Source organism: Leucopleurus acutus (assembly GCF_964270905.1).
Source record: "Leucopleurus acutus genome assembly, chromosome: 11".
NCBI classification, from domain to species: domain Eukaryota; kingdom Metazoa; phylum Chordata; class Mammalia; order Artiodactyla; family Delphinidae; genus Leucopleurus; species Leucopleurus acutus.
This window is the reverse complement of record NC_139152.1, coordinates 100,383,877-100,411,163: the sequence shown is the minus strand read 5'-3', so window position 1 is coordinate 100,411,163 and position 27,287 is coordinate 100,383,877. Positions and strand designations below refer to the sequence as shown.

Genomic DNA, 27,287 nt, shown 5'->3' with positions numbered 1-27,287 from the left:
ACTGCTTAGTAATAACAATCGCTATGCCTGTTTGAAAATCAGGATAATCTTAAACATCAAGACAGGCTTTAATACATTTCATTTATTTTACAATTTAACTTAATCTAGACTGTTTAACTTTTCATACAAACTTAATTTTAAAAATAGTCACTTGCTATTTTACATACAAAAGGTTCAAAACAAATTCTTCACCTGGAGCGACTGTGGCTCTGCTCCCAGCGTGTGAGCAGGGCCGTGAGGACGGAGGCCGTCGGCCGGTAGTGACCTCAGGTGGCCAAACACCCCCCAACCCCACGGCCCCGCTCCAGGCACGGCAGCTTTACTTAGGGTTCTGTTTTGTGTTTCAAGTTTTCCAATACAATTCCTCGTAAAATTTATTTCTGAGGGTGGAAAACCACTTTAGGCCTGACTGTTCTTGTCACTTTGAGTGAAACGCAAAGGCTTTCATTCCGCTCAGAACTTGAGAAGTGGCGACTCCACGTTTTCCTTGTCAGCCTCGGGGCTCAGCAGGATCAGAGGGGAAGCCAAGTCTATGAGCTGCAGGAGAGAAGCCACAGAGGTGAACGCAGCGTCCATGCCGCCCCTCCCCGGCCCGCAGACCCCGAAGGACTGGTCCCCTGAAGACCAGGCTGCCTGCGGCCAGCTCCCCGCGGCTCGGCACCCAGCTGCTCAGTGAACCTGGCTCAGGCCCAGTGGAAAGGCACCCTGGCCATCATGTGTAAGCAGCTGGAGGGAGAAGACACCAAGTTCCTCAGCCATTTCTGCTCGCACTGCGCACATGAAGCACCCGGGGGCCCTGGCCCTGGGAGGGCTCCCGGGTGGCTTCCTGCTCGCGACTTGGCAAACTGTGCGCTCACACTGCTAACGGTGAGGCGAGCCGAGCCACGTCGCCCTCAGGAGCCCCAGTGGCCACTCTCCAGGGTCACCGGGACGTGCCTGGGGGAAGAGGAGACCCAACTGAGACCACCCAAGGCCGAAGCCAGCGAGGCCCCTGCCACACCTCACCTGTCCCACCTCGTGGCAGGGCTTGGCCACAGCCCTCCTGTCGGCATCTGGGGTGTTTGTCAGGAGGTCGACCAGGGGCCCGCTTCCAGACCCCAAAGCCATGCTCGCCTCCGGCGTCTTGCAGAAGTCGATGAGCGGGAGGTCGCCCAGGGGTGTGGCCGCAGCCCGCAGGGTGACGCTAAGCTGATCCAGTTTGACATCCACGAGGAGAGCCTAGGCAAGAAACAAGGCTGAAAGGCGATCCTAGCACCTTCTGTCAACCATCTTGGGAAGACAAGTGGGCTCTGCTTAGGTCCCACGTGACTGACAGTTTGGAAACCCAAGGAAGGAGGGCTGGGCTGGGCCCTGGTGTGGGGAGGGGCTGCGGTGGGCACCGACGGCCCTCCAGCCCGTCCACTCCCTCCTGCCAGGGGCCAACGCTGGCGCTCCCGCTCACCCACTCCCTGCTGCCCCGCTTCCCATCTCCCACCCTTTGAAACCTGGCCATCTCCATGGTCGGAAACGGGAGACGCAGCCTTTGTCTCCTCCAGAGGTGGGAGGTCCTGACCCCTTCCCTTCGGTGCAGCCGGCACCAGAGGAGCCGGGGTCACAGGTGACATTCCGCGGTCACCCGGGGGGAGCCCAGGACAACACAAGTCAACGCTGTCTGCTTCTCTCACCTCACTGGGTGTCGTAGCTTCAGGTGGCTGTGCTTCGTCCAGTGCTACTTCTGTGGTGACACTTTTTGAAAACATGAAATCACTCTTTTCTGGAGAAAAGTTGCATGCCTGGGGCACAGCAGACGCAGGAGGAAAGCTCCCGTCCGGGGGCCAGCCTGAGGGCCCGGCGGCGGCCCCGCCGTCGCGCCCTCTCTCTGGCGCAGTTCTGCGGGAGGGAAAGAGGGCATCTCATCAGGACACTCCGGCGACGCTCGTTTGTTTGGCTGTGGCTCGGGGAGGCTGTTTCTGGAGAAGCGTCGTCCCGTGAGGAGCGGCCAGCTCTGGTTCCTGCTCCTGCAGGACGACTGCAGTCTCCGAGGTCCCTCTCAGCGCCAGCTACCAGTCTGGATCCCACGTGCCTATGTGATGCCTTTTTCCATAAGGTGTTAAAGAGGAGGAACAAGCGAGGGCCAGGTGCGGGCATCCCGCCTCTGTCCATGTGCTGCGGCCACGTCCACCCTCCCGCCCGGGATGCCACCTCCTTGGAAGGCCTGGGCCCGCAGACAGGTCTGAATGCCCTGGTTACACACTCTGCAGCGGGGCCGTCCCCATCCACCTGTCACCCTGCAGATGTGCTGCCCTGGTGTCTGTGTTTCCTGTTTGACGGTGCAGGGAGACCCGGCCGGGCCGCCACTTCCCGCTGCGTCTCCAGGCCCAGGACAGAGTCTGCCGCCTGGCGGGCCTCAGACACCCGATGACTCGGAACCAAATTACAGGAGGAAAGCAGCAGTTTCCGTAAATTAATACAGCGTCTTTTCTTTTTAATATTTTAAAGGCTTCATAATAATTTGAAAGAATTTTTCCCTCTGCTGACGCCTGCAAACCTACGACGCATATGAACAGAGCACTGTGACTGGCCACACGATGGGCCTGTGTCTTACTGTCTGGCGTCCCTTCTCCCCCACGTGACACACAGCCCAGCACTTTCTTTTTCTAGTCTTCTGTGTCCTCACAGAACTAAACAGACATGTACATGCCCGACACCCACTGCTGGCAGATCTGCGCACTAGCGCCCCCAGCCTTTCCCAACGCTCTGCCACAGGAGAGAAAGGCCTGATGCCGCCCTGTGCCCGTTCAGTCTCCTGCACAGACGAAGCAGGACCAGGGCCAGCGAGTGGGAGACAGGGCAGAGGCGGGTGGGCAGCATCTTTTCCCAGGAAGCCTGAGTGTGGCCACCCTGACTGAAACCCTCGAGGGCAAGGCTGGGGGCTCTCCCTGGAACCCGGCCACAAGGACGGCTCCTGAGTGCGCAGCTCTGCCCCAGGGCTCCTCCCTGTGGGAGACTCTGGTCTCCCCCAAGGGTGTAACGAGGTGCAGGCATCCTCCCCGCCTGCTCAGGCCTCCGGCCTGGACCCGGGATGTGACGTCAGGAGAGAAACACAACCAAGGAGCAGGTGGCCTGCCTTCCCCGCAGAGACCCACCAACGGGAGGGCGTGCGGTGCGGCCAGGCTCCCCCACGGCTGCCGAGGAGCGGTGATGAACCGCAGTCCGGCTGCTTCCCGACCGTGATTTCCCAGCACGTGAGCGCTCGAGGTCTTATGAATCTGAAACAGACTTAGTGCACCTTTAACTCTCACCTCACTGCAGACTTTTTCTGGGGCTCAGAAGAAAGTCGCCGAGCAGACACACGCAGGGGAGAAGCCAGAGCCCTGGGCACAGTGTTAGGGGTCGCCAGGGGCAGGCTGGAGAGTCGACGGCTGGCAGGCGTGGGCAGGGCTGACCTGCGCCCCCTGCTCACAGGGGTCCTCACGCTGCTTACGAGGCTCTGCGATGCTGAGGACCATCTAGCAGGAGTGCTGTGAGCAACCCTAGAAACACGAAAGTCTTAAGCAGAACAAAATATCTAACAATTCAGCCGTGCGCTAACGCAGTAGAAAGTCCGTGGTTTCAATGTAGAAGATTCAAGCCAGCGAAGCCCATTAGAGCCCTGTCCTCTGAGCAGGGGGTGCGGCCACCGACCCCCGGGAGCCCTGGCATGGGCTTCGGGTCCCCAGTGGGCCCATCTGAGGTTCTGATCCAGTGTGGCTGCACATCATGGGTGGTACCATGAAATGCTCTCCATGGGAGCTCATAGGGATCTCAAAGTCACCTCTTGCTGGCGTTAAGTATTTCCATGAGGAAGTCCAGACCCAGGGCGGGCCCGGCCGGGCACGCGAGCTGACAAGCACTCTCCCTGTGTGCACCTACTCCTGGGTCTAAGGCCCCTGAATCAGGTGTGAACACAGGTGAGTGACTCGGGGCACCAGATGCCTGTTTCCCACGCAGCTCTCCTTCCCACCCTGGCGATACCTGCGGCTTCACCTGCCAGCGCATCCTGCCTCACTATCAGTTTGTTTGCTTGTTGATAAAGGAGAGAGGCCGAATAAAGTAAACTGTTATCTTATTAAATAAAATAAAGTCAAGGGCCTCCCGCCCACGCGGAGCCCAGGGGAGGCCAGATGGCACACGTATCGTCCACCAAGGACAGTCCCCATGCTCAAGGAGAGTCTAAACGCAGACTAACATCCCCTGAGAGACAGTCACTGCAGGAGCGGGGCAGGAGGAGCTGTAAGCAAGCTGCCGCACCCTGCAGACTTCCGGGACCTGCCCCACGCCCGTCACTGCTGAGCACTGGCAGCTCCACCACGAACTCCAGTGAAAATAAAGACAGATTTAAACAAATGTAAGCTTCACAGTAGCCCTGGCAGGTAGGAACCGTTTCCCTGTTGTACAGGCGAGAAGACTGAGGCACAGAGAGGTGAATCGAGGCCACCAGTGGCCATCAGGTCTGGGTCTTGCTCTGAGCCGCTGTGCGTGGCGGGAAGGCGGCTCAGCATGGCTGATACTGTAAGGGAAGCGTCTGGCCCAAGCCCAGGAAGTGCCCCCCAAGTTCACATACAAGGAAATGAAGGCCCGGAGCCGCGCAGAGTGGCGGACGGCCCAGGCTGGGCTGGGGCGGACCCGGGGTTGGGGCCCTGCTCCGGCGCTTGTCCTGCCCGCCGCACCCCAGCAAGGTCCGAAGCAGCGCTCCCACCCTGGCCACATGCTGGTGCCGGGACCCCAGCCTTGGGAACAGTGCTCCTGTGGGTCAGTGACCTCACTTTTGCCCCGCCCCCAGCTGACGGGCCCAGGACTGAGCTGCACTGGGCCAGGGTCCCTCCACTGTGACAGCACTCAGAGCTGGGCCGGGGCCCAGTCACCAGAGGGCCAGACATGTGGGGGAGCAGCCCACCCACCTCAGCAGGTGGCAGTAAAGGTGGCAGCAGGAAAGCAGCCAGGGGAGGGGCTGCCCTTCGTGTGAATGACTCCCAGGCAGGCACACGTGCGCACGCGTGTTTTCTTACTGTTTGCGGCACTGCTGTGCTGTGCTTGGTTCCATCCCCGCTGGACAGATGGGGAAACGCGGTCGGAACGGTAACCTGCACTAGATCTAGACCACACAGTGGCAGCACTGGGACTCAAACCGGAGTCTGAGTGGCTGAGCCAGGCCAGTGGTCTTCAAATGGGGTGCACACAAGTCACCTGGGAGACCCTGCAGGCCCAGGGCTCCACCCCAGACCACTGACTGGAACCTCTGCGGGGGGCTGGGCAGTCTGGCTGGAGAACTGCAGGTTCAGGCCTGAGGACTGGCACTCCCAGCTCCAGAGCGAGTCTGGGGCCGCCGTCACCACGAGGGACACGAGGGCGGCTCCAAGAGACCAGGCTCAGGCCAGGCACGTGGAGCCAGGCTGTGGGTTCAGAAGTTAGCAGGGGCCTCAGTTTGTTCTCGTAAGAAAAGAGTGGCACAGACACATATACACTACCAGATGTAAAATAGACAGCCAGTGGGAAGCAGCTGCATAGCACAGGGAGATCAGCTCGGTGCTTTGCGAGGGGTGGGATAGGGAGGGAGACGCAAGAGGGAGGGGATATGGGGACATATGTATACGTGTAGCTGATTCACTTTGTTATACAGCAGAAACTAACACACCACTGTAAAGCAATTATACTCCAATAAAGAAGTTAAAAAAAAAAAAGAGGAAGCAGACCGACTCAGTACCTCCCCACCGACGTGCAGGACTGCGGCCTCTGCGCCCGACAGGACTTTGGTGTCACACCGTCCAAGGGTTCACCTGAGACGAGAAGGGAAGTGACGGTCAGTCAGATGCAGGGCAGGTGACGCATCTGCCTTCACCAAACAGGCAGTCCTCCTCTAAGTGTCCCGTGTTCCCACGATGCAGTGAAGACGGCACGTAAAGTAGACGAAGGCCAGACAAGCCGGAGGGAAAACCTTCCGGCCCTGGCGTGTGGGAAGGGACATGTCCTCCCTCCCCGCGGACCCACCAGGCAGGGCTGTGGTGCCCAACCAGCGGGTGCAGAGGAGGAAGAGTCCTGGTCCCTCCACCGCCCTCAGCCTGGCTAATCCCCAGATGGGGACGGAGTGGCCCGAGGGACGAGGCGGCACTCAGCACACGACCCCGTCGGGTCTCCCCGTGAGCCCCGCCTGCAGAAGCGGCGCCAACACGGGGGGGTCCAGGCGGGCTCCACAGAGCCCGCCACTGCCTCGGCTCTCGGGAACCGGGAGGGCATGAGGTCATCTTAAGACGTGATGTTATTTATGTGCCGTCTGGCGGTTGATGAGCATTTCTGCGTGTGTGATCTCATCTGGTCACAAGGCAACGACCAGCGGGCTCAGAGGACTGAGCCCCGGGCCGCCATCCACGGGGACCAAGTCCCAGACTCACCCGGGGGCCCCCAAAGCCGCAGGTGCCAGGCCCCCTGCTGTGTTTTGGAAGCCAAGGGCAGAGGCCGACCCCAGCCCCAAAGGGGAAGGTGGCCCGGGTTTCCAAGGAGGCAGGAGAGGCCCAGGCCCTGCTCCTACGGGTACCTCCCCCCCAGCCCCCCATCTCAAACCAACCTGCACCTGCCCCCTCGCCCCATCCTCCCTCTCTGCCCCCGATCCACATCTCTGTGCCTCCTCACGGCAAATCTTCTCAAAAGAGCTGCCCGTATGTGCTTATCCTCACCTTCCACCTCCTGTTCTTTTCAAACGTTGATCAGATCAAAGTGACCCACACACCAAAAAAAAACCCAAAGAGATTCAAAATGGCAGGCTCCAGCCACACCTACCCTATTTCCACCTTGCTTGTTTCCTGAGGTGTTTACCTTCCATCTCTAAATTACATATCCTGCTACTTCCTCGTTTTTCAAAACCTTGAGATGTCATGATATGATCCCAGCTCCCTCACAGTCTCACGGCCCCGATCCATGCAGCCGCCTGCCCTCCAGGGTTTCCGTTTTGACAACTGAGTCTAACGGAGTACACAGCCCATCTTCTCGCAGTGCCCATCCATCCCGTACCTCGAGTTCGTAAGAACTGCCTCCAGGGACTTCCCCGGTGGCCCAGAGGGTAAGACTCCGCACTCCCAATGCAGGGGACCCGGGTTCGATCCCTGGTTGGGGGGACTAGATCCTGCACGCATGGCACAACTAAGAAGTCCACATGGCACACCAAAGATCCCGCGTGCCACAACTAAGACCCGGCGCAGCCAAAACAAATAAATATTTTTTAGAAAAGGAAAAAAAAACAAACAGAACTGCCTCCATCTCTTGCTGGTTTCTTGTTTGGGGGCCTGTGACGGAATGTCCTGCAACCTCTGTCTTCGGGAGCGTTTCCACGCGGCGGCCTCTTGGGCTCCAAGCCCACACATTTCCTGGAGGTCTCTCTCCCAGACCGGGCTGCGCCCCTCACTCTCACCGCCTCCTGTGTTGGGTTCCCCCTTTTCAGGCCCCATAACTTCTTCTTTCCTGTTTCCTCTCTCATCTTAGTGGAAGACTCTTCAGGAGCTTCCGGAGAGTGCACAGGAGGGCAACTATTTTTGTGGAACTTTAGATTATTAAAGTGCCCTTATTATACCCCAGTCAACCAAGGCTTAGTCCAGGGCCCGAGTCCGAAGGGCCTGGAAATTACTTCCTCCCGGAGCTGCCGGTGCTCTTCCCTCCAAGTAGCTTCTGATCCACAGAGACGCCTGCCGGTCCCCTCGGGTCTCCGTCCCTCGTGTGGTTCCTGGAAGCAGTCACGGTAAATGACACTCAGAACCAAGAGTGTTTTCAGAGAGTTGTACCCTAAAGGCTCTGCTGCAGGCTCTGTTCACACCGTCCCCATGGCTCCTCTGTGATGACAGCCAGGGTCACGCGGCAGCCAGAGTGAGCGGCCACCGCACGGGCAGAGCTGCATGTGCTCGGCAGCAGGGTCGCACCCGCAGCCTTGCGGGCAGACTTCGTGGAACCACTCGGCCCAGGACGAACGATGGAAGGTATGCCCGCTATGGACCTGATGTTGCGAAGCAACAGGAACAGCCTTGCGCAGCGAGCGTGCAGATGTCAGAAGGGCCGAGGGCTGAGGGCCCCGCCTGGGCAGCGGAGGGCAGGAGTCCTGTGGCTCCACACGGCTGACAGCCGGGCGGTGGGGGACCAGTCGGCAGCCAGGCAGCGGCAGCACCTCGGCCAGAGGCGTGTCGGGCTGCGGGCGTTTGGGAAGAGGAAGCAAACGCTGCTGAACGCAGTCCACGGGCCCTGCGCCAGGGGCTGCCCCGAAGGCCCCGTCTGTCAGGGCGTCCGTGTCTGCAAACACACCAGGCTCTCCGCGGCGGAAAGCTAAACTTCACCTGCAGCTGAGGCTGGTCCTCTGAGGTCCAAGCTCACACCCGGCCCACGGAGCCCGCGGGCACTGCAGACTCCACAGGTCCACGCTGGACGGCTAGTCTCCACCCCGAGCTGCTCTCCCTCCGGCCCTCCATCACCACGGTGCTCCTGCCAAAGCCTCGGGGTCACTCTGAGTCCCCAAGGTCACACTGCCTCCTGGTCTCCCAGAGCGTCCCCAGGTCGGAGCCCTTCTCACCTTTGCTGCCACCACCTCCGCGATCTCTCGTCTGGACCCCAGCCAGGCATGGGCATGGTCCTCCCTGCTCCCACTCTGGCCACAGGGCCTGTCTCTCCCTCTGCTGAGGGATCTGTCGAAGGTCATGCTCCTCCCTGCTCAGACCCTCGCAGGCACCCGCTCTCGCACGGGTATGCCGACGGCCACCTCCACGCACGGCCCAGGCGAGCTTGCCTCTGACTGCCTCTCCATCTCCGTCTCTTCTTACCCTTCTCCTCGCTCACTAACGGGGCTGAGGTTGCTGGTTTTGATCAGTATCTGCTCCCCTCTTCTCAGAAAGACATTTTAGCTGAGTGTAGGAAAGACCCCATACCTTAGCATTGCCTGCAGGTAAGTGTGGTCACGTGACTAAGTCCTGAGCAATGACTTCCACAGAAGGAAGTGGCATGTGCAACTTCCAGTAAGTATCCTTGGAAGGTAGGGCTTTGTTCTTCTTCACCTATTTCACCTTTCCTGCTGGTAGGTGTGAGGGCTGGAGCTGGTGCAGCCATACTAGATGATGAGGAAGAGAAGCTAACCATGGCAAAACAAGATGGAAGAGGCCCGACCCCTAACACAACGAGAGCCATAGCAGCTCTGGAAAATTTACGTAGACTTTCAAGTGAGAGGGAACTAAACATCTATCTTGATGAAAACCAATGCTATTCTGGGCTTGTAGCAGAACCTAACCCTAACTTAACTACACATCCCTACCACTCCAGCCTTCGTTCTGTTTTCAGAACTCGTCCAGCATCTTTCTGCCTCAGGACCTTTGCACTTGCCGTTTCCTGCCTGGACTGTTCTCCCTCTGGCTCTTCTAATGGCTGCCTTCTCCTCATGGTTCAGATCTCAGCTCAGTGTCACCTCTTGAGGGAGCCTGCACTGGCCATCTAAGCTTAAAGAAAACCCCTCTATCTAAATTCTTCCCCATCCTCTTTTATTCACTTATGATCTGAAAGTATACTTATTTGACATTTCTTATCTTTTACTCTTAATATGTACGTTCCACGAGTAGGATATCTGTCTTACCATTACATCCCTTATACCTAAAAGAGTGTCCAGCACTGGACAACACTCCAAAGAACGGCTCATTCTTACATAAGCAGTAACTCAAGTGAGGTTGTCACGTGTTAAAGGCCACCTGTACTGGCCAGTGAAGCTGACAACTTCAAAACATTCAAGCCACTAGAAGGCATGTGTTTGAGAGAGGAGGCCAGAGCTGTGCTCCCCCTTCATCAGCTCCATGCAACTCCTTGCATTATACACATTTATCAGATTAATTCACCTTGACCAAACGCCCCGCCTACTACTTGCCAGACACCATGCAGGGCTTTCTGCCTGGTAGCGCTGCCAGGATGCCGGGGCAGATGGGGAGAGCCCAAGGAGGCTGGAACTGGAGGGGTAGAGTACTAGAGAGGAGGGAGCTACAGAGAGAGAAGGAGCTCTAGAAACCTGAGAGGGACCCTGAGTCGTCACTGCATAGAGAGCAGCAGCACGCACATGGGGCAGGACTCCCAGAGACAAGAACCACCACTAGGAACACTGCCAGCATCACGCAGGGCTGCGAAACACACCAACTGGCCAGAGTGGACACCTCGTGGACACAGCACACTCAGGAGAGGCTCAGAAAGGCCGCACGTTAGTTGCAGGGCTAAACTATCCCAAGAGTAAAGGCCAAGACCTGCCCCATCAAAGCTCTAAAAGAAGCCCCGAAACAGACCCAAAATGATGAGGAAGATGGAATTAGAAGAAACAGACTTTAGAACAACCATTATATGTTCAAGAATTCAAAGGAAAACATAAAGACCATGAGGACAAAAATGAGGAAACTATAATGTCAGAAATGAAAATTTAAGTGGACGGGCTCAAGGGCAGATTAGACACACTGCAGAAAAAGCTGTGTACACATGGGGCCGAGACGGTAGAAACTATCAGAACTGAACCACAAGACAAGAGGCTTGGGGTGGTGCGGGGAAAACAAAGCTTCGGTGACCTAAACGACAACATACAGAGGCCTACCACACAGGTAACTAGAGTGCCAGGAAATGAGGGGAAGCAAGAAAAGATACTTGGAGGAATAACGGACACATTTTTTTCAGATTTGATTAAAAATATCAACCCACAGATCAAAGTAGCTCAAGAACCCCCAAGCAGGATAAACACAAAGAAAACCACATGAAAATACCTAATAATCGACATGCGGGAAATAACAAGAGAAAATCTTAAGAGCAGCCACGCGACAATGACGTGTTACACAGAGGGCAGGAATATAATATAAGGTAAGAAGTTCACTGAATTATCCAACACAAAGAAAATTAGAAGACATATATAAAGTGCTTTAAGTAAAACGAAAGCAAAGAAACCACCATCACCAAAACCAACAATTTTTAAAATTTTAAATATAATTCGTTCAATATTTTTAAAACACATTAAAAAATAAATAAAAATAAAAACACATTAAAGTTCATCTATTACTTACCAGTAGAACACTCGGGAATTTTAAACTGATTTGTAGCGGTGGGCATAACCTTCGCCTTGGAATTCAGACAGGAATCGCGCCTTCTTGTACTCCCGGTCTTATTCATCTGAGAAGATTGTGACAAACTGAGATGAGAGTTCAGCCCGGGGCCTCCCTGTCCTGGACTCTGGGGTTGGGTGAGAGCTGCTCTGGTGGGTGCCCTGGGCTGCTCCGCTGTCGACTCAGCAACTCCGGGCCTCTGGCTCTGCCTGCAGGACACGCCTGCAGGGCCCGGCTGCAGACACAGCCGTGGCAGAACAAGCCCCGTTCTGCCCGACTGGCTGGTGTTGGACTGGGAACTGTCTGCAGGAATGCCTGGACGTTCCCTTGGCTTCGCTGGAAGAGGAGACACAAAATCTGGTTATCACTCAAGCCGATGTTACTTTTAAAGTATGAAGTTATTTCTCTCTCTCTGACACACACACACACGATATGCTAATCTACCTTAGAATATTTTCAAATGAGGAAAATTACTTATTTCTATCATGGTGATTTCCATATTAAAAAAATATGACATATGAACAATATTCTGTACGTCCATCAGGCAACATCCTCAAACACGGGACAACCCAGATGGCTCGTGGCTTAGCTGAATGTAGTCTCAGGCGCCCATTCTGGACACAATTACCAAGATGCATATAAGGATACGTAAGTTCAAGCTCTCCTATCTTCATTGATTACGTCGACAGCAGAAAACTACCCTAGCTGAACAGGTGAAAATGGATGGTCTAGACACATGCCCCACCTGGCCAGCCAGGGAGGTGGGGAGGAAACATGAAGAGAAGACAGTCCTTACTGGTCGGTTCCTTTAAATTACAAGGAAGTTAGGTCATATCAATTATGAGCGTTACTTAAATCAGCATAGTAGATAAACTAGGGTGAAAATACTCAGCTGCCAGTATACGCAACACAGAGCTCAATCTGGTAAAAGGTTCTTAAGAGAAATTTAAGAGAAGGACTGAAGCCACAGCTCACGTTACACCGTGTTAACAGTTTCACAGTGCTCTCCCCATCACACTGTGGAATCTGACCCTGGTGATTCTGCTACGCACAACAGAGAAATATACACTCACCAGAAGCCTCCCCTCAATCCGTCTCAACCTTTCCCAGAGGCAGGATCAGAAATCGTAAACAAAAATGGTGCTGATGCCCTGAACCATTACAGCAAAACAGACCTCACAGCACCTAATGTAATGGAACTTTTTTTCACTGAACACATGCCACATGCGAGACACAGGAATGAGACTTTACGTGGTTCTTCTAAGGCCCACAAGGACGCCGCCAGGGAGGTGTCATCCCCTCAGTTTGTAAAGATACAGGAACAACTTAAGTTCTCTTAACCACCAACTAACAGGATTCCAAATCAGATGAGTCTCATCCAGGAGTTTAGACTTCTCACATTTTGTATACAAAATGCACACCATGCTGCTTAGCCTATGGTCAGAGTCTACACAGCCAATATAATTTGAAGAGAGCTTCGTCCTAAAGAGCAGGAAGTCGAATGCCTCTCTCCGTAGCCTCCTAGGGTTTCTCCCCTACCGCTAGATGGCACCCTTGGCTTGCAAAGATTAAAAAGTAGCTCGAATTTAAACAGGTTTGGGAGTACAGATTTAATACACACACAGGAGTTACAGGGGTCCTGTGCCCTAGACTATCTGGAACAGCCCTACTTTAAAAAAATCTGTGTCTAATCACATGACTGAGGCCAGCCTCAGCTTCCTTCCAGGTCCGCTGGCACCAGGAGAGCGTGCCCACGTTGTGACTGCTTATCCTACCCTGAACCAGGACTGCCCATCAGAGGCATGCCCCTCGGAGGAGGACAGGGACCCCAACAGTCTCCCCTGCCCCAGACCACAGCAAGCCTTCCAGAACCTTCTGCTAAGTGGTTCTGTGACAAGTCTGGCAGGAATGGACAGCGCTCAGGGCCGGCCTTACCTTTGCCAGCCGCTGGAGAAGCACACACGCTGGCACTCACTCCCGAGACGGACCCTGAGGAGGACTTTCTTGCAAGACTGCCAGCACATCCAGGTGGCTTTAACATGGTTTTCTTCAGCCCAAACTAAAACAAAGACTTCATTACTACCCATGGCTTATTACTGCAAAAGTGGGGTTTTTAAATGGCTTTTAATAGTTTACAAATTGTCTTGAATTTAAGGAAGAAAAAGGTCAAGCAGTACTTCCCACGGAGTGGCCAACAAAGCCCTGCATTACGGCAGATCTGGGGCCTGGACCCTAGCCTACGGAGTCAACAGCTGCGAGGCCCAGCACTGGGCAGCCTTAACGAGTACCACCAGTGACGTGGCACTTTTCACAAGCACACACAGCTCAACGCTGGAAAATAAACAGCAAAGATGTGGACGGTAGTCCCCATGCATGTGAGGGGCTGCAGTTTTCAGAGCACCGACGTTCCATCTCCTCGGTGCACGGACGCAGTGAGGGAGACCCTGTGCTCAGAGAGGCTGACGTTCCTCAGTCCATTCGGCTCCCCGGGGGCAGAGGCCAGCCCCTCACGCATGCCAGGCCTGTGTGCCCTGCATTTCGCCAAGCTGCCTCTCCTGTCTTCAACCGGGTCTTATTTTCAACCTCCCTAACCTATTTTCAACCTCCCTAACCTATTTTCAACCTCCCTAACCTTGATTTTAATCAAGACGCATCCCACGTGGGGGACTTCCCTGGCGGTCCAGAGGTTAAGACTCTGCGCTCCCACTGCAGGGGGCCTGGGTTCAATCCCTGGTCGGGGAACTAAGATCCCACATGCCGCAAGGCGCGGCCTGAAAAAAAAAAAAAAGACACATCCCCTGTATACAAAGCGTCCCCTTATTCCCTTCGACCACAGGCCAAAGCCCCCCTCGGCACTGGCCAACCCACCTTGTTTGGAACAGGGAGCGACCGCTTGCCTTGGACCACGTGGTTTCCACCAGCTGGCAAGCTAGCGATGTCCCGGGCGGCACATGGCTTGTCAGGGGGCACGCTGCTGTGGGAATCCTTTTCATTTAGGATTTTCATCCTGGAGGGACCAGCTGGTTTCTCTTCCATGGGCTGAAAAATTGTAAATTGAAACGTGAGAACTACTGAGTCTTTCACAATGTACAGATACACGAAGGCTTCAGTTAGAGCAACTGCAGCCACCATCCATCTCCCAACACATGGTCCTCAATTCATCACCTGGATGGGGCTTCCCTGGTGGCGCGATGGTTAAGAATCCGCCTGCTAATGCAGGCGACACGGGTTCAAGCCCTGGTCCGGGAAGATCCCACATGCCACGGAGCAACTAAGTCCGTGCGCCACAACTACTCAGCCTGCGCTCTAGAGCCCGCGAGCCACAACTACTGAGCCCTCATGCCACAACTACTGAAGCCCGCGTGCCTAGAGCCCGTGCTCCGCAACAAGAGAAGCCACTGCAGTGAGAAGCCCGCGCACTGCAACCAAGAGTAGCCCCTGCTCGCCGCAACTAGAGAAGGCCCGCGCGCAGCAACGATGACCCAACGCAGCCAAAAAAATAATAACAAAATAATAAATAAAATTCATCACCTGGATGGAAAGGAATATGGCGGTTCACTTCCTCCACTAAATTACCAGACAGAATGGTGATGGAGCTGGCTTCCTCACTGAACACAGGGCGAAATAATACCAAGACAGACCATTAACAGGAGGAGCTCCTCTAGAGCGCCTCCTCAGTCAGGATTCATATTTAAGGGTGATAATGACGAAACTGGTTCCAGTTACATAAAGTTTAAAATGCTGTACAGAACGGAATCATTCATTAAATGGTCATGCCCTCCACCACAGGGGCTGCTTAACTGCAAAAAATCTTCATCTAGGACTGAGCAGAGTCCAACAGAGAACAAATTCCTGACATTCAGGTACAAGGGCATTCATGGAACAAATCCACGCTTCCATAAGTAACCCCTCACGCGAAGACTTCATAAGAAGCAAAAGCGGCTCATAAAGCAGGAACTTTCTCTTTCCTTTACATCATTTTTAAAATTGAGGCGCACTTCCCGTAACATAAAATTCACCATTTTAAAGTGTGCACTTCTGTGCTTTTTATACTCTGTGCTGCGCGACCACCTACAATGTAACTTTAGGTCATTTCTGTTGCTCCTAAAAGAAACTCGTGACCATTAGCGGTCACTGCGCACTCCTCCAACCTCCCTGCCCAGACAACCACAGATATACTGTCTCTAGAACGTGACCTGCCTATTACAGTCACTTCCTGTACATGAGATCATACGACAAGGGACCTTCTGCGTCTGGCTTCTTTCACTGACCTAGTTCCCCAGGGTCATCTGTATGTAGCATGTGTAAGTCCTCCATTTCTTCATGGCTAAAAATATTCCACGTACGGAGAGACCACATTTCCCTTATCCGTTCATCAGCTGATGGGCATCTGCGTTGGTACCGATTTTGGGTTATTATGAATGCTGCTGCTATGAACATTGCTACACAGGTTTTTGCGTGGACATACGTTTTCAATTTTCTTGAGAATATGCCGAAGTGTGGAAATTGCTGGGTCATGTGATAACTCTATGTTTAACTTTTCCAGGAACTGCCAAGCCAAACTGTTTCCACAGTGGCCGCACCACTGCACAGTCCCATGAGCGATGTACATCCTCACCAACACTTGTTGTTTTTTCTCCTAACTACGGCCATCCTAGCAGCTGCCTTGCAAAGACACTTTTAAATAGTACAATCAAGTGGTCCAGCTGTGTCTACAGGCGATCCTCACAGGGGTGACCTGTGTCAGTGAGTCACTCTGGATTGTGAATGACTCTCCCCACAGAAACAATGTGGGGAGTGATGGGGGTGCCCAAGTGAGCTCAAACGCTGCCTAGGGGTCCAACCAACACCTCACTCACCAAAAACTCAGCTCTCTGGCAATAGAGCACTACTTAGGACCAGGAAAATAAAAGGACCCAGAAGAAGCAAAATTATACCCCAACTCCGTGTCCTGAGTCCACGTGTTACACACAGAACCACGTTGCTTTCATTCTAGAAACATCATTTCAGAAATTTACATCCAAATGATTTCCAGGAAGAGGAGTTTGCATGATTAAAGGAGCAGTCTCAGCCCTGGGGAAGCAATGGTCGCGCGCCCTGTTGGTGCAGGGCTCTGCATGCCAGACCCACTTTCAGCTTGATTCAATGCTGGGTTCTGATATTAGGGAGTCGTGTGGTTCCGGAGATGTGCTCGTAGAGGGAAGCGATTTTCTAGGCCCTTGCTGGGTGTTCTGCATCGACCTAAACCCGCTAACAACCCCACAAAGCATCATTCCTCTCTCACTGGCTCGGAGAGCTGAAGCCTGTCGCCGAGGGCAGCGGAGAGGAGAAAGGGCGCAGGGCAGGCTCCAAGCTGCTCCTCCCTGAGGCGAACCCAGGAGGCGGCTGTAATCTGACACCCACCCTCTGCTGCCCCAGAGCCCTCCCTCAGAGCCGCTCGGACCCCCGCTTCCCAGAGATGGCTGGCCGCACCCCGCTGCCCCCTCCCAAGGCAGCGCATCCACTCGTGCCTGGGAGGGGACAATCTAAACTCAGTCATGGTTAAGGAGGGAGACCAATGGCCATTCCCAGAGGGGGGATTTTTGGAAGAAGTTGCTTGTTAACGCACATAAAATCCCTAACGGGTGGAATGCCCAGCGCTGTAACAAAACAGAAAGCAAGATCTCAAACAGAATTGAGGAGGAGGTGTTTTTAAGTCACCACAGCAGCGAGGCAGCCCCGCCCACGGGCCCCAAGCCCCGCCCACGCGCCCCAAGCCCCGCTCCCCGCGCCACTGGCACTGCTGCTCCTGGACTTCCCACGCCTGCGCTTCGGAGCCTCAGAGCAGCTGCGTTCCCAGGTTCCTCCCCACAACAGTTTCTGTTCTAGGGCACAAACCAAGCGGGCTCAGAAGCACGGCAGCGGCTGGCTCCCCAGATAAATGTGCTGCTGGGGGTCGTGGCTACCTTCTCCAGGGCCGAGGGAATGCTTTTTCCTCTAAGAGACGAGGCTCGCGGCAGCAGCAATTTGCTGGTGACCTTTTTCTGAGTGCCAGCCTGGTCCGGAGGGTGAGCAGCGCCTGGCTCCACTGGCAAAGAGGAGCACGAGGCGTGCGGTGGCCCCGGCGTCTGGGGGCGGCTCGCCTGCGCAGGAGCAGCCGGCAGGGCCGCACCCGAGAGGGGCTGGGAGCCCCAGAGCGGCGGTCCCCTCGAGGGGCTGTCCGGCAGGTGGTACGTCTCCCTCTTCAGTGACTTGGGGCTTTTCTTCGCTTCATTTTCTCTCTCAAAGAGGCGTATTTTTAGTTTTGATTCCTGTATGAATCCTTCCACTGCCTGGCTCCCGGGGCCTTTGGGCGTGGCAGCTGGGGTCGCCTTGGCTTTGCTGTTGCTTCGTATCTGTAAGGCCAGTAAGTGAGCTTCTTTATAAACTTCCACAAACTTTTCCCCAGTCAGAGGACTCCAAGATGCTGGCAGAGGAGGCTCTTCAGGAATCTGATGATTTAATTCTAAGCCGGCAGCAATACATCTTTCTTTATGGCCAACAGGTCCAAGAAAGACTTCATCATCTTCATTGGCACTATTTTATCAGAAAAGGATTATTAATAACACGGGCACTTAAATGAAAGATTAACTGAACGTGGTTATACAAAGGCCAGGGAAGAAAACTCATTTGTTTACCTTGAAGAAGACAATGAGAGATCAAAGTCAAACTTTTCATCAGCCAAAAGAAGAGTATCTGGGGAGGAGAAAGTCAGTCGTTACTTTAGGGATGGGCTGCTAATGAGAAAACATCACCATAGTCTCTACAGCTGTCAAAACTAGTTTGAAATCTCACTTCCAAAAGTGTGACATCATTATTTTAATAGCCACATTTTCTTAAGGGGCGTTAGATTATCTTATTTTTTCCATTTCCTTTTAAAAGCAGCATCAGCCATTCTGTGTTTGCTAAGCTGCCACCAAAGCCTAAGTCCTTATTTTTCAGCCCTTATTTTAAAGATATAATCGAAAATGCATTCGCCAAGTCACTGGAATAGCTTTGCAAGACTAGGTAAGTCGTTTTCTGGTATAGAACAGTTTCAGAAGACCAGCTGCCTCAGCTCCCCTAGAATTAAATTCCCCATTTACGAAGTGCACCTAGTCCTCTTTCAGAAGCAAATTCAGCGTTACTCAAGCGCACGGCAGAGCTCCATGCATACCTGTCGACTGTCGCCTCTCCTTGGAGCTCATCCTGAACGCCCAGATAAAACTGCTCCCCGTGCCCTGTCCACCACAGTGCCTTCCCCAGCCCTGCGCGTCCACGAGCCTCCACTGACAGACCACGGCCTCTGGGGCAGCGGGTCCCTCGGCTGGGACGGCCGCTCGCTCCTCCAGCTTCACACCCCACTCCACTCCTGTCCTCCCCTAGGGCTCCTGCAGCCCCCGGCCGGACCTCTGCCTTAGCACCCCTATCCTGTAAATGTCTCTCACCAACCAGGCTGTAAGCTCCTCCAGGACAGCAAATGCCTGCTAACTCTCCCAAACTCCCCAATGTCCAGCTAAGGGCCCGGACTCAGCAAACATTTATCAAAATGCAATAAACTGCTATTTCAATACTATAAACTTCAGATACCACTTTCACAAATCTTACTTTATTTGATCCTAATAAACAATGCACCATGCTTATCAAAACCATAAAATTTTAAAATACACTGATAGCCTAATTAGGTCCTACTTAGTCAATTCAATTAATCCTAACTACCTAATCAAGGAAAAGCTAGAAAGCACAACTGCACAGAAGAAATAAAGAGAAATAAAGAGATTAAAAGATTCATAAGCTAGTTTGCTCAACTCTGTGCACATAAACCTAAGAACTTGGCTGACAGAGATAATGTTCTAGGATATAGAATATTTTTTCTATTTAAATGATTAAAATCGATTTATTTGCAAACCTGACTCCAAAAGAAAGAAAAAAAATCTTAATAGTTCAGTTATCACAAAATAACTGGAGAAACTTATTAAAGAGCCATTCTCCCCAAAAAGGTACAAGTCCTAGATAGTGTCGCAGGATGATTCTATCAAACCTTTCAAGAACATGTCATTCCAAAACCATTTATACTGCTCCAAAGGACAGGAAAAGAGAAACCTTCCAGACTGCATCTATGAAGCAAGCACAACCGTACCAAAAACCTACCAAGTTTGCTCTAGAAAGAAAACTAAGGACTTGGCTTGCATCAACATAAAAACCCTAAATAGGCATATTTGCAAACAGAACCCAGCAACACATTAAGAGTCGATGATGATGCCTCTATCATGACCAAGCGAGGTTCTGCCAGGACCTCAGGACTGCAGGACAGTTTAGTTTCACACAGTCTAGTAGCATGATCACATTACTAGACCTAAGTGGGAAGCCAGGGTCACCTCCACATACACTGACAAGGCACATGACAAAACGCAACGTACACTGTTGACTTTAAAAGAACTACAAAGAAAGTAACAGACATATTTTATCATATAAGGAAGTACCCATTTCAACCCAAAAGCCAAAATTAGATTTAATGGGATACCATCAGAAGCATTCCTCCTAAAGCCAGGAGCAAATACATATTATCAGTTAGGATAGATTAACTTATGCTGAAGTAACAAACAATCGCCAAATCTCAAGTGGCTTATAGCAGCAAAGCTGTATTTCTCACTCCAACTGTCTGCCAGGGCCCCATGCCATGTCCCCCTCACTCCAGAACCCAGGCTGACGGAGCCTCCACCATCGGAAGCGCTGCTGGTCTTCATGGCAGAAGAAAGGGAAATGGCAAATTCCACACTGGGTCTAAAAGACCTCCAAGTGACACATAACATTCCCCTTTCACTGGACATCTGAGGCAAATCCAACTTGAAGTGGGCAGGGAAGTACAATTCTACCATGTATCCAAGAGGAAAAAAAAAAAAAGCAGAAATACTGATGAACAGCACTACTGACTACCATCTACACATAAATTAACCAGCAAGCCCACATCGGGCTTAATGGAAAACTAAAGAAGAAGTTTCTTTAACGCTGGCAGCGTGGCAAGGCCATCTACGGTCACAATTCTTCATTATTGTGGATGCATTAACCAACACAATTAGACAAAGGAAAGAATTTGGAGGTTAAAATTACCACAATGCCCAGATGCTACGATTACAGACACAAGAAAAATCAAGAAAATCAACTAAAAACTATTATAAATTGTAAACGGATAAAAGCACATGGCTGACTAAATTATTACACGACAATCAACAGCTTTCAGGACATCCCTGGTGGTCCAGTGTTTAAGACTCCGCACTCCCAATGCAGGCGGCACGGGTTTGATCCCTGGTCCGGGAGCTAAGATCCCACATGCTGCACGGCACAGCCACAAAAAACAAACAAACAAACAACACCTTTCACATCTAAAAAGAACGGAAGATACAGTGGAAGAAAAGACCTCATTTACTGTAGCACCAAGGAAATGCAAAACACCTAAGAACAAACCTAACAAGAAATATGCAACATGGATATAAAAAAAAGCTTAGTATATCATAAAGGTAACATATCAAATAAAAGGGGAAAGCGGATTATTCAATTAATGGTATTGAGATAAACCTGATAACCCTTTTTGGGGGGAGAAAATATATGTATCTAAAGTTTGACCCATACCTCATACCATATCAGAACAAATTCCAAATAAGTCAAAGACTTAACTGAAAAAATGAAACCCTAAGGGAACAAGAAACCATGGGGAAATCACTTTATAACCTGGTGTGCAGAGGTCTAACTATGATACCAAACTGGAAGCCATAAAACAAAAAGTTGACAGTCCAATATATTAATAATTTAACATCTCTGCATGGCAGAAATCACCATGAGCAAAGTTAAAAGAAACAAGCAGGGAAAAGAACACGTGCAGCTCACGTCACAGGGCCAACTGGTGAACAGTGCTGCAAGCTGTAAGGAAACAACTAAGGCAGAACGGAAGAACAGACAAAGGATATGAACAGAGGAAATTTACGGGAGATAAAATGACATGTTCTTAAATATATGACCAGAAGTCCGGCCGCACTCAAAAATAAGAGTAATGAAAAATCCTGAGATTCCGGAGATTCCACTTTTCATTCATAAGACTGTTAAAAATCAAAAAGTTTGATCTGTAAGTTACTACAGCTCTACAGAGGGTAACCTGGCAGTATCTACTAAGTAAGGAATGCACATACACTTTGACCCAGAAGTCTACTGCTGTCAAGTATCCCCTATTATTATTTTTTTTTTTGGCTGCGCTGCACGGCTTGTGAGATCTTAGTTCCCCGACCAGGGATTGAACCCGGGCCCTCAGCAGTGAAAGCGCCAGAGTCCTAACTACTGGACCGCCAGGGGATTCCCCCCATGTTATTTATTGCAGCAGCATTTGTTACAGCAAGACACCAGACACAAACTAAATGTTCCCGGATAGCAGACAGGAGTACAGCACAGCCCCACAGCGGAATGAACACTACTTAGGCTCAAAAAAAAAAAAAAGTAACACTTCATATATTGATATACAAAGATCATCAAGATAAATTAGGTGTAAAAACCAAGATGCAGAACAGAGCTCTATCTGCTATAGAAAGGGGGACTCGAATGACACATACTGCCTTGGCCTTGCACAAGTTAGGTCTGGACCACCCAGGAGACCAATGACATCAGTGGCCTTTGGAGGTGGTAACTGGGCAGCTGAGGGATAAAAAGGAGATGGAGACGTACATTTCACGTTTTACGTGTCTGAACCTAGGAAGTCATTTTTACAGGTCACTGCTACAGACTTCCATCTGTCTGCTGTGGAGAAAGGAATCCCGGACCGGGAGTCAGGGGAAAAGCCTTCTACACCAGGTTCCGCGACTGGCTCCGAGTGACCTGGGCTGGCTGCCTTGTCCATTCTGCAAACTCGGGCCATGTGCTCCCCTGGGAGTGCACTGTCCAGTGGGCACACTAAGTGAAAGGCAGTGTGGTGAGGGGCCAACGTGGAGGTGGGGACACCTCTGAGGAAGTGGCCAGTGGCAGGAGGAGGTGGAAACATAAGTAGGATCAGATCCCGGACAGCGTCCAAGCCATGACAGGCTTTTACTTTATCCAAAGTGGGACAGGAGCTATTGAAGGGTTTTAAGAAGAGAGATATGCTCTAACTTTTTTGTTTAAAAGGTTACCCTGGGGGCTGTGTACAGTGTATCAGAAAAGAAGCAGGTAGTATCTACTGAAATTACAGTGCACACACTGGAAATTACAGTGCACACTCTGCAAAATATACAAGTAGGTAGGGACTCCCCTGGTGGCACAGTAGTTAAGACTCCACGCTCCCAGTGCAGAGGGCCCTGGTTTGATCCCTGGTCAGGGAACTAGATCCCACATGCCGCAACTAAGAGTTCACATGCTGCAACTAAGGAGCGCATGTGCCACAACCAAGAAGCTGGTGAGCTGCAACTAAGGAGCCTCTCTGCCGCAACTAAGACCCAGCACAACCAAATAAATAAATAAATATTAAAGAATAAAATAAAATAAAATACTTATGAATAAATATTAAAAAAACAAAAAAGTAGGTGAAGGTGAGTTAACATGGCTGAGACCAAGGTGGTGGCATTTGGGTGGAACTGGAAAAAGGTAGATGGATCCAAGCTATATGGTGGAAATGACAATAACTGATGATTGAACGAATGTGGCAGCTTCACAACTTTCACAGCTGGGTGAATGGAGAGGCAATTTACTTCCATTAGAAAGACAAAGAGCTTGCTAAGAATGGGGTGGGAGCCAGGTACCTGCTGAGTTAAGAGGTGGGAGACATTTACGTGAAGATGCCAAGTACAAGGGCAGGTGAACACACAAGGCCAGAGCTCAGAGGAGACGCTGCGCTCAAGACAAAATGTGGGCACCACCAGAAAGGAGAATGGATTTAAAGCCATGGGACTGTCTGAGAACCTGTGCGGGGAAGTACAAAGAGACCCCAGACCAGGTCCCGGAGAGAGGAAGAGAAGTCTGCAAAGAGATGGAAGTACACGAGCCAGGGAGGCAGGAGGAAAACCAAGATGCCTCAGAAGCCAAGCAAGGAAAGTTTCCGGAAGGAGAAAAGGTCCAAGGTTACTGAGAGGACAGAAAAATGAGAGCAGATTCGGCAACACGGATGTCCTCAGTGACGGATAAAGGCAGCCTGAGTGGAGTGTCGGGGCACAGGGGGTTGGCAGAGGTTGAAGGATGTGAAAAAATAGTGAAGATTCTTGAAGTCTGGCTCTGAATGAGGCACACGGCAGTGGAGAGGGAGCAGAGGATATGGGACAAGTCAGATAATGGGACCTATCTGCACGTCGATGATGAACGTGAGTTAATGGACAGGCAAAAAATTAAGGATGCGAAGGGAGGGTGACAGAGGGCTGAAGGCCTCAGGAAGCAGCAACGGGGGATTCAGCGGGCACGTGGAAGGGCCTCGGAAGGGGGGATAGAAGAGGAAGGGGGAGAAGACTGCAGCGGCAAATACTGTTCTATATCCGATGAAGCAGCACCGCCGACTGGCATCCTCTAGGATGGTTTCTGCAGAATGGAGCAGTTAAGGATACAGGGAGACCCAGTCTACTCGCATGGGTGTTGTGAAGAACAAAGGATAAAGGACGTCAGCACGCTTTAGCAGAAAAAGAGGGCGTGGCCCTTAACTCATTCTGTGAGTCTGCTGTCACCTCCACACTCAAACCTGACAGGAACAGAACAAGACAGCAAAGTCACAGACCAGTCACTCACTAACGTGGTGGCCAAGATCCTGAACAAGTCTCGGCCAACAGAAACCAGCAACAAGCAAAAAAAAAAAAAAAGGCAACCTCAAATCCGATTCCACAAATATCCGAGTGCCTATCAAGTGTCCGGCACTGAGGACACTGCAGTAAATAAAACCGACAAGAATCTCTGCCGTGACAGAAGTTAAACCTGGGGGGTAAAGGGAATGTAGAAAAGCGGAAAATAAATAAGTTAGAGGGATGCAAACTCCTTGAAGACAGGGACCAGGAGTTCAACGGGTGCAGAGCACGGGATGAACCGTGAATAAATAAACGAGTTCTCGCAGGACCTGCATCTTCCCTGAGCTCCCCGAGCCAACAGCGCTGTAGTCACAGGGACGCACCATCCTTCTTGGGAACCTCCATCTCCGCTTCTCGGGCCAGGCTGGCTGAAGGCACGTCGCTGCCGTCCCCTCCTTGCGCGGCGAGGGCTGTCAGAAGTCACTGCTGGGACCAGAGGCAGGAAGGTGAGCGGGTGTCAGAGCCCAGGCCCCGGGTTCCTCCAGCCCCAGGGAAGCCCCGCAGCGTGGGCCGCTGCAGCTCGGACTAGGCAGAGGGGGCTGGCGGCCGTGGCGGGTCAGGGAGGGACGGGGAGGCCGGTAGAGGCCACCTGAGCCGCAGCCCGAGGCCCTCCGTGACGCACACCCCGGCCTCGCACGCCTCCGTGCCGGGAGCTCTGGGGCGGCGCCGTCCGAGAGAGGCCTGAACGCCCCGGATCCAGACCCGGACAACCGAACTCCTGGGCTGGACTGCTGGGGGCTTTGGTTTGCCCCCAGGGCGACCCCGTCCTCGCCGCACCGCGCAAGGGGACCCCGCGGCCCCCCGGCCGAGCCCCTGCCGCGCCCGAGTCCCCCGGGATCCCCGGCCCGAGCCGCCCGCCACGCCTGGGCACCCCGATGGTGCCCCCTCACCCAGAGCTGCCACGACGCTCCGGCCGACGCGCCTCCGTCCCGGGTTTAAACGCGCCGCGACGGACGCGCTGCGGGCTGCTCATTGGCCGGTTTGAAAGGCCGCGGCGCCCGGTGCATCCTGGGGTTTGTAGTCGGAGTCACGGAAGAGGAGCGCGGCGCGCGTGCGCACTGCTTCCAAGCTCTTTGCCCGAGGTCCGCCCCGGACCTGCGGTGAACCCGCAGCGTGGGGCAGGGTTCCCTAGAGCTCGCGTGGTGTCTCCGCAGTCTCGGCATCAGGACAGCTACACGTTGCAAGGGACATGGTTCTGATCCCAGCTCTTCATCCCTAAGTAAAAATCAAATTCCTATCGTAGGGTGTTGACGTGGCGACCAAACAGAATAGGTTCATCTACCTGCTTTGTAAAGCGTTACGGGTCAGTTCTTAATAGCTTAAGAAGACCCGTCCCTGCCCCGAGGAGCGCCCGGGGGGCTCTGGGTGACCAGACATCCTAGTTTATAACCCCTGGACCAGGAGAACCCGTCTAGGGCCTGAGCACGGTCTGCCCTTTGCAACCCCTTTAGGCTTAGTCCTGGCATCCCTGACACCTCGTTTCTATCTGGGGGCTCCCTCTGCAGCCTTCAGCCTCGCTCTTTGCCTCCGCCTCCACTGCATTCTGATGTGCTAGTCTCCCCCCTCTCCTCCCTGAGCCTCTGTCCATGGCTCCTTTCTGAGCTCCATCATCTGCTCAGGATCCTGCTTAAGTGGAGAAGAAAGATGGGGCCAGACAGACCCAGGTGCAAATCCCAGCTGCAGGTATTGGTCAAGAGCCTTTGCGTTGCAAGTTACAGAAAACCAGCTTCAAGTTGGCTTCAGAAAAAGAATTTATTAGCTTGAGGAACAGGGAAGTCCAGGAATGGCCCTGGCTGCTGGCCTGGAAGGAGAGAGGGGCTTGAAGGAGGGTCCTGGGTCAGATTGTCCCCCCAGTGGCCTCTCTGGGTCCCGCTCAGCTTCCAGCAGGCTGCCTTTGTTGGGCCCACTGGCCCGGGAGCTCCACGCTTCCCTTGGCCTGCCAGGGCCTCCTGAAGACAGCGGCCAGGTTGGTGTGGCCTGTGCTCTGTCCATGGTCCCAAGGCCTGGGTTTGCCTGACTCATGACTACAGGGCCACCGCGGCAGGAGCCCAGAGGGTCCTAGACGCGAGGGCTGTTGGCCCAGTTGTCAGGTCCCCACAGCCCTGTGGGTGTCTGCTGGGGGCGAGGGTCCCCAAACACCCACTCCCGATGCTCTTCCCCCTGTATCACGGCAGCACGTACTACGTGCTTAGTAAACACACCAATTGTTAACAAGTTGTTGCTGCTATATCTTCATCCATCTCTTCTCTTGGTCTCCTCCTCTCTTCTATCAATGGCCTACCCACTGTAGATTCGTTTCTTCCTTTCCCCAGTAGATTCTGCTTCATTTTTTAATGCACTCATTCAAGGGGTCATTCACCAGTCATGGGTTCACTGACAGGTAGTCAGTGCAGGCTCTGTGCTGGGTGATGCGGGGACCCAGATGCTGTCCCTGATCTGAGGAGGTCACAGCTGGGGAGAAAGGTGCAATAGCAAGGGCTGTGGGGCACCAGCCTGCAGTGGGAGAGCAGAGGCCTTCCTGGAGGAGGGACCAGGGTTCCTGCTTCCCTAGCCAAGTTGTGTCTTGCTTGGAACCAGGAGCGGGGAGGGCAGACGGGGCATGGGCAGGCTCTGTCAGGGGAACTGGCAGGAGCGGCAGCTCAGGATGGGAAGGCAGGCTTTCCCTTGGGTTGTGTCCCTAGCTCCTGGGGATTAACAGCCCCTCTCTTGAAATCCCATTGTAATTACTCTGTTCTTGACTCACTGCCCAGCCCCACACCCAAGTTCAAGGAGAAGCCTGTCTCCCCGGGACCCAGCCCAGGCCTGACAAATAGAAGATGCCCACCCAGCAACAGTTAGTCAAAGGAACCGATTAACTAATTTATTTTAATCCCAGGAATTTGTCTAGTCGATTTGCAGGTGTCTGCTGTCTCCCAGGAGACCTGCCCCCCGTGAGTCTCTAGCTAATTTCAGTTTGCACTGAAGGAACCTGAGAAACATCTATGGGCTGGTATCGCCCCTCACAGCATGGCCGAGTCGGCACGTTCTCCCGAGACCTGCAGCGTGCGGGGGAGGCGGGGGGGGGGGAGCGCGTCAGGGCCAGGTTACCGATGGGGAAGGAGACCGAGGCAGCATTTATAAAACTGTCTCAGATCTTGTTCAAGCCACATCACAATGCTTTGGTTTTTGCCACAGCAAGGCAACCTCTGAGCTCGATCCTCACACCCCAGATAGCACACCACCAGCTCAGCGAGTGTGCATTCCTATGATTAAAGGCATGGCTGACAAAGGAAACCAGGTACCCAAGGCCCCTTTATGAAGTCCAGCTTAGAATAAAGAGAAAACAAGCCCAAACCAGCGCCACCAAAGCCCAGGGAGAAGCTTGAGGACATCTCTGCAGAGACAGCAGAAGGGCCGAGGCCCCAGGCAGCAA

At 52.9% G+C, this 27,287-nt stretch overlaps 1 protein-coding gene across 1 annotated transcript; it reads right to left on the bottom strand.

Moving 5' to 3' along the window:
* Nucleotides 1-353: 353 nt before the first annotated feature.
* GTSE1 (G2 and S-phase expressed 1) lies at nt 354-24,220 on the bottom strand (the record flags this gene model as incomplete). Its single annotated transcript, XM_082849740.1, has 11 exons — nt 354-537; nt 1,006-1,218; nt 1,665-1,869; nt 3,282-3,512; nt 5,723-5,795; nt 11,061-11,435; nt 13,035-13,158; nt 13,968-14,138; nt 17,045-17,654; nt 17,756-17,813; nt 24,199-24,220. 11 exons carry the CDS (start codon nt 24,218-24,220, stop codon nt 454-456), a joined length of 2,166 nt encoding a protein of 721 aa, XP_082705866.1. The 3' UTR covers nt 354-453.
* Between the last annotated feature and the right edge of the window lie 3,067 nt (nt 24,221-27,287).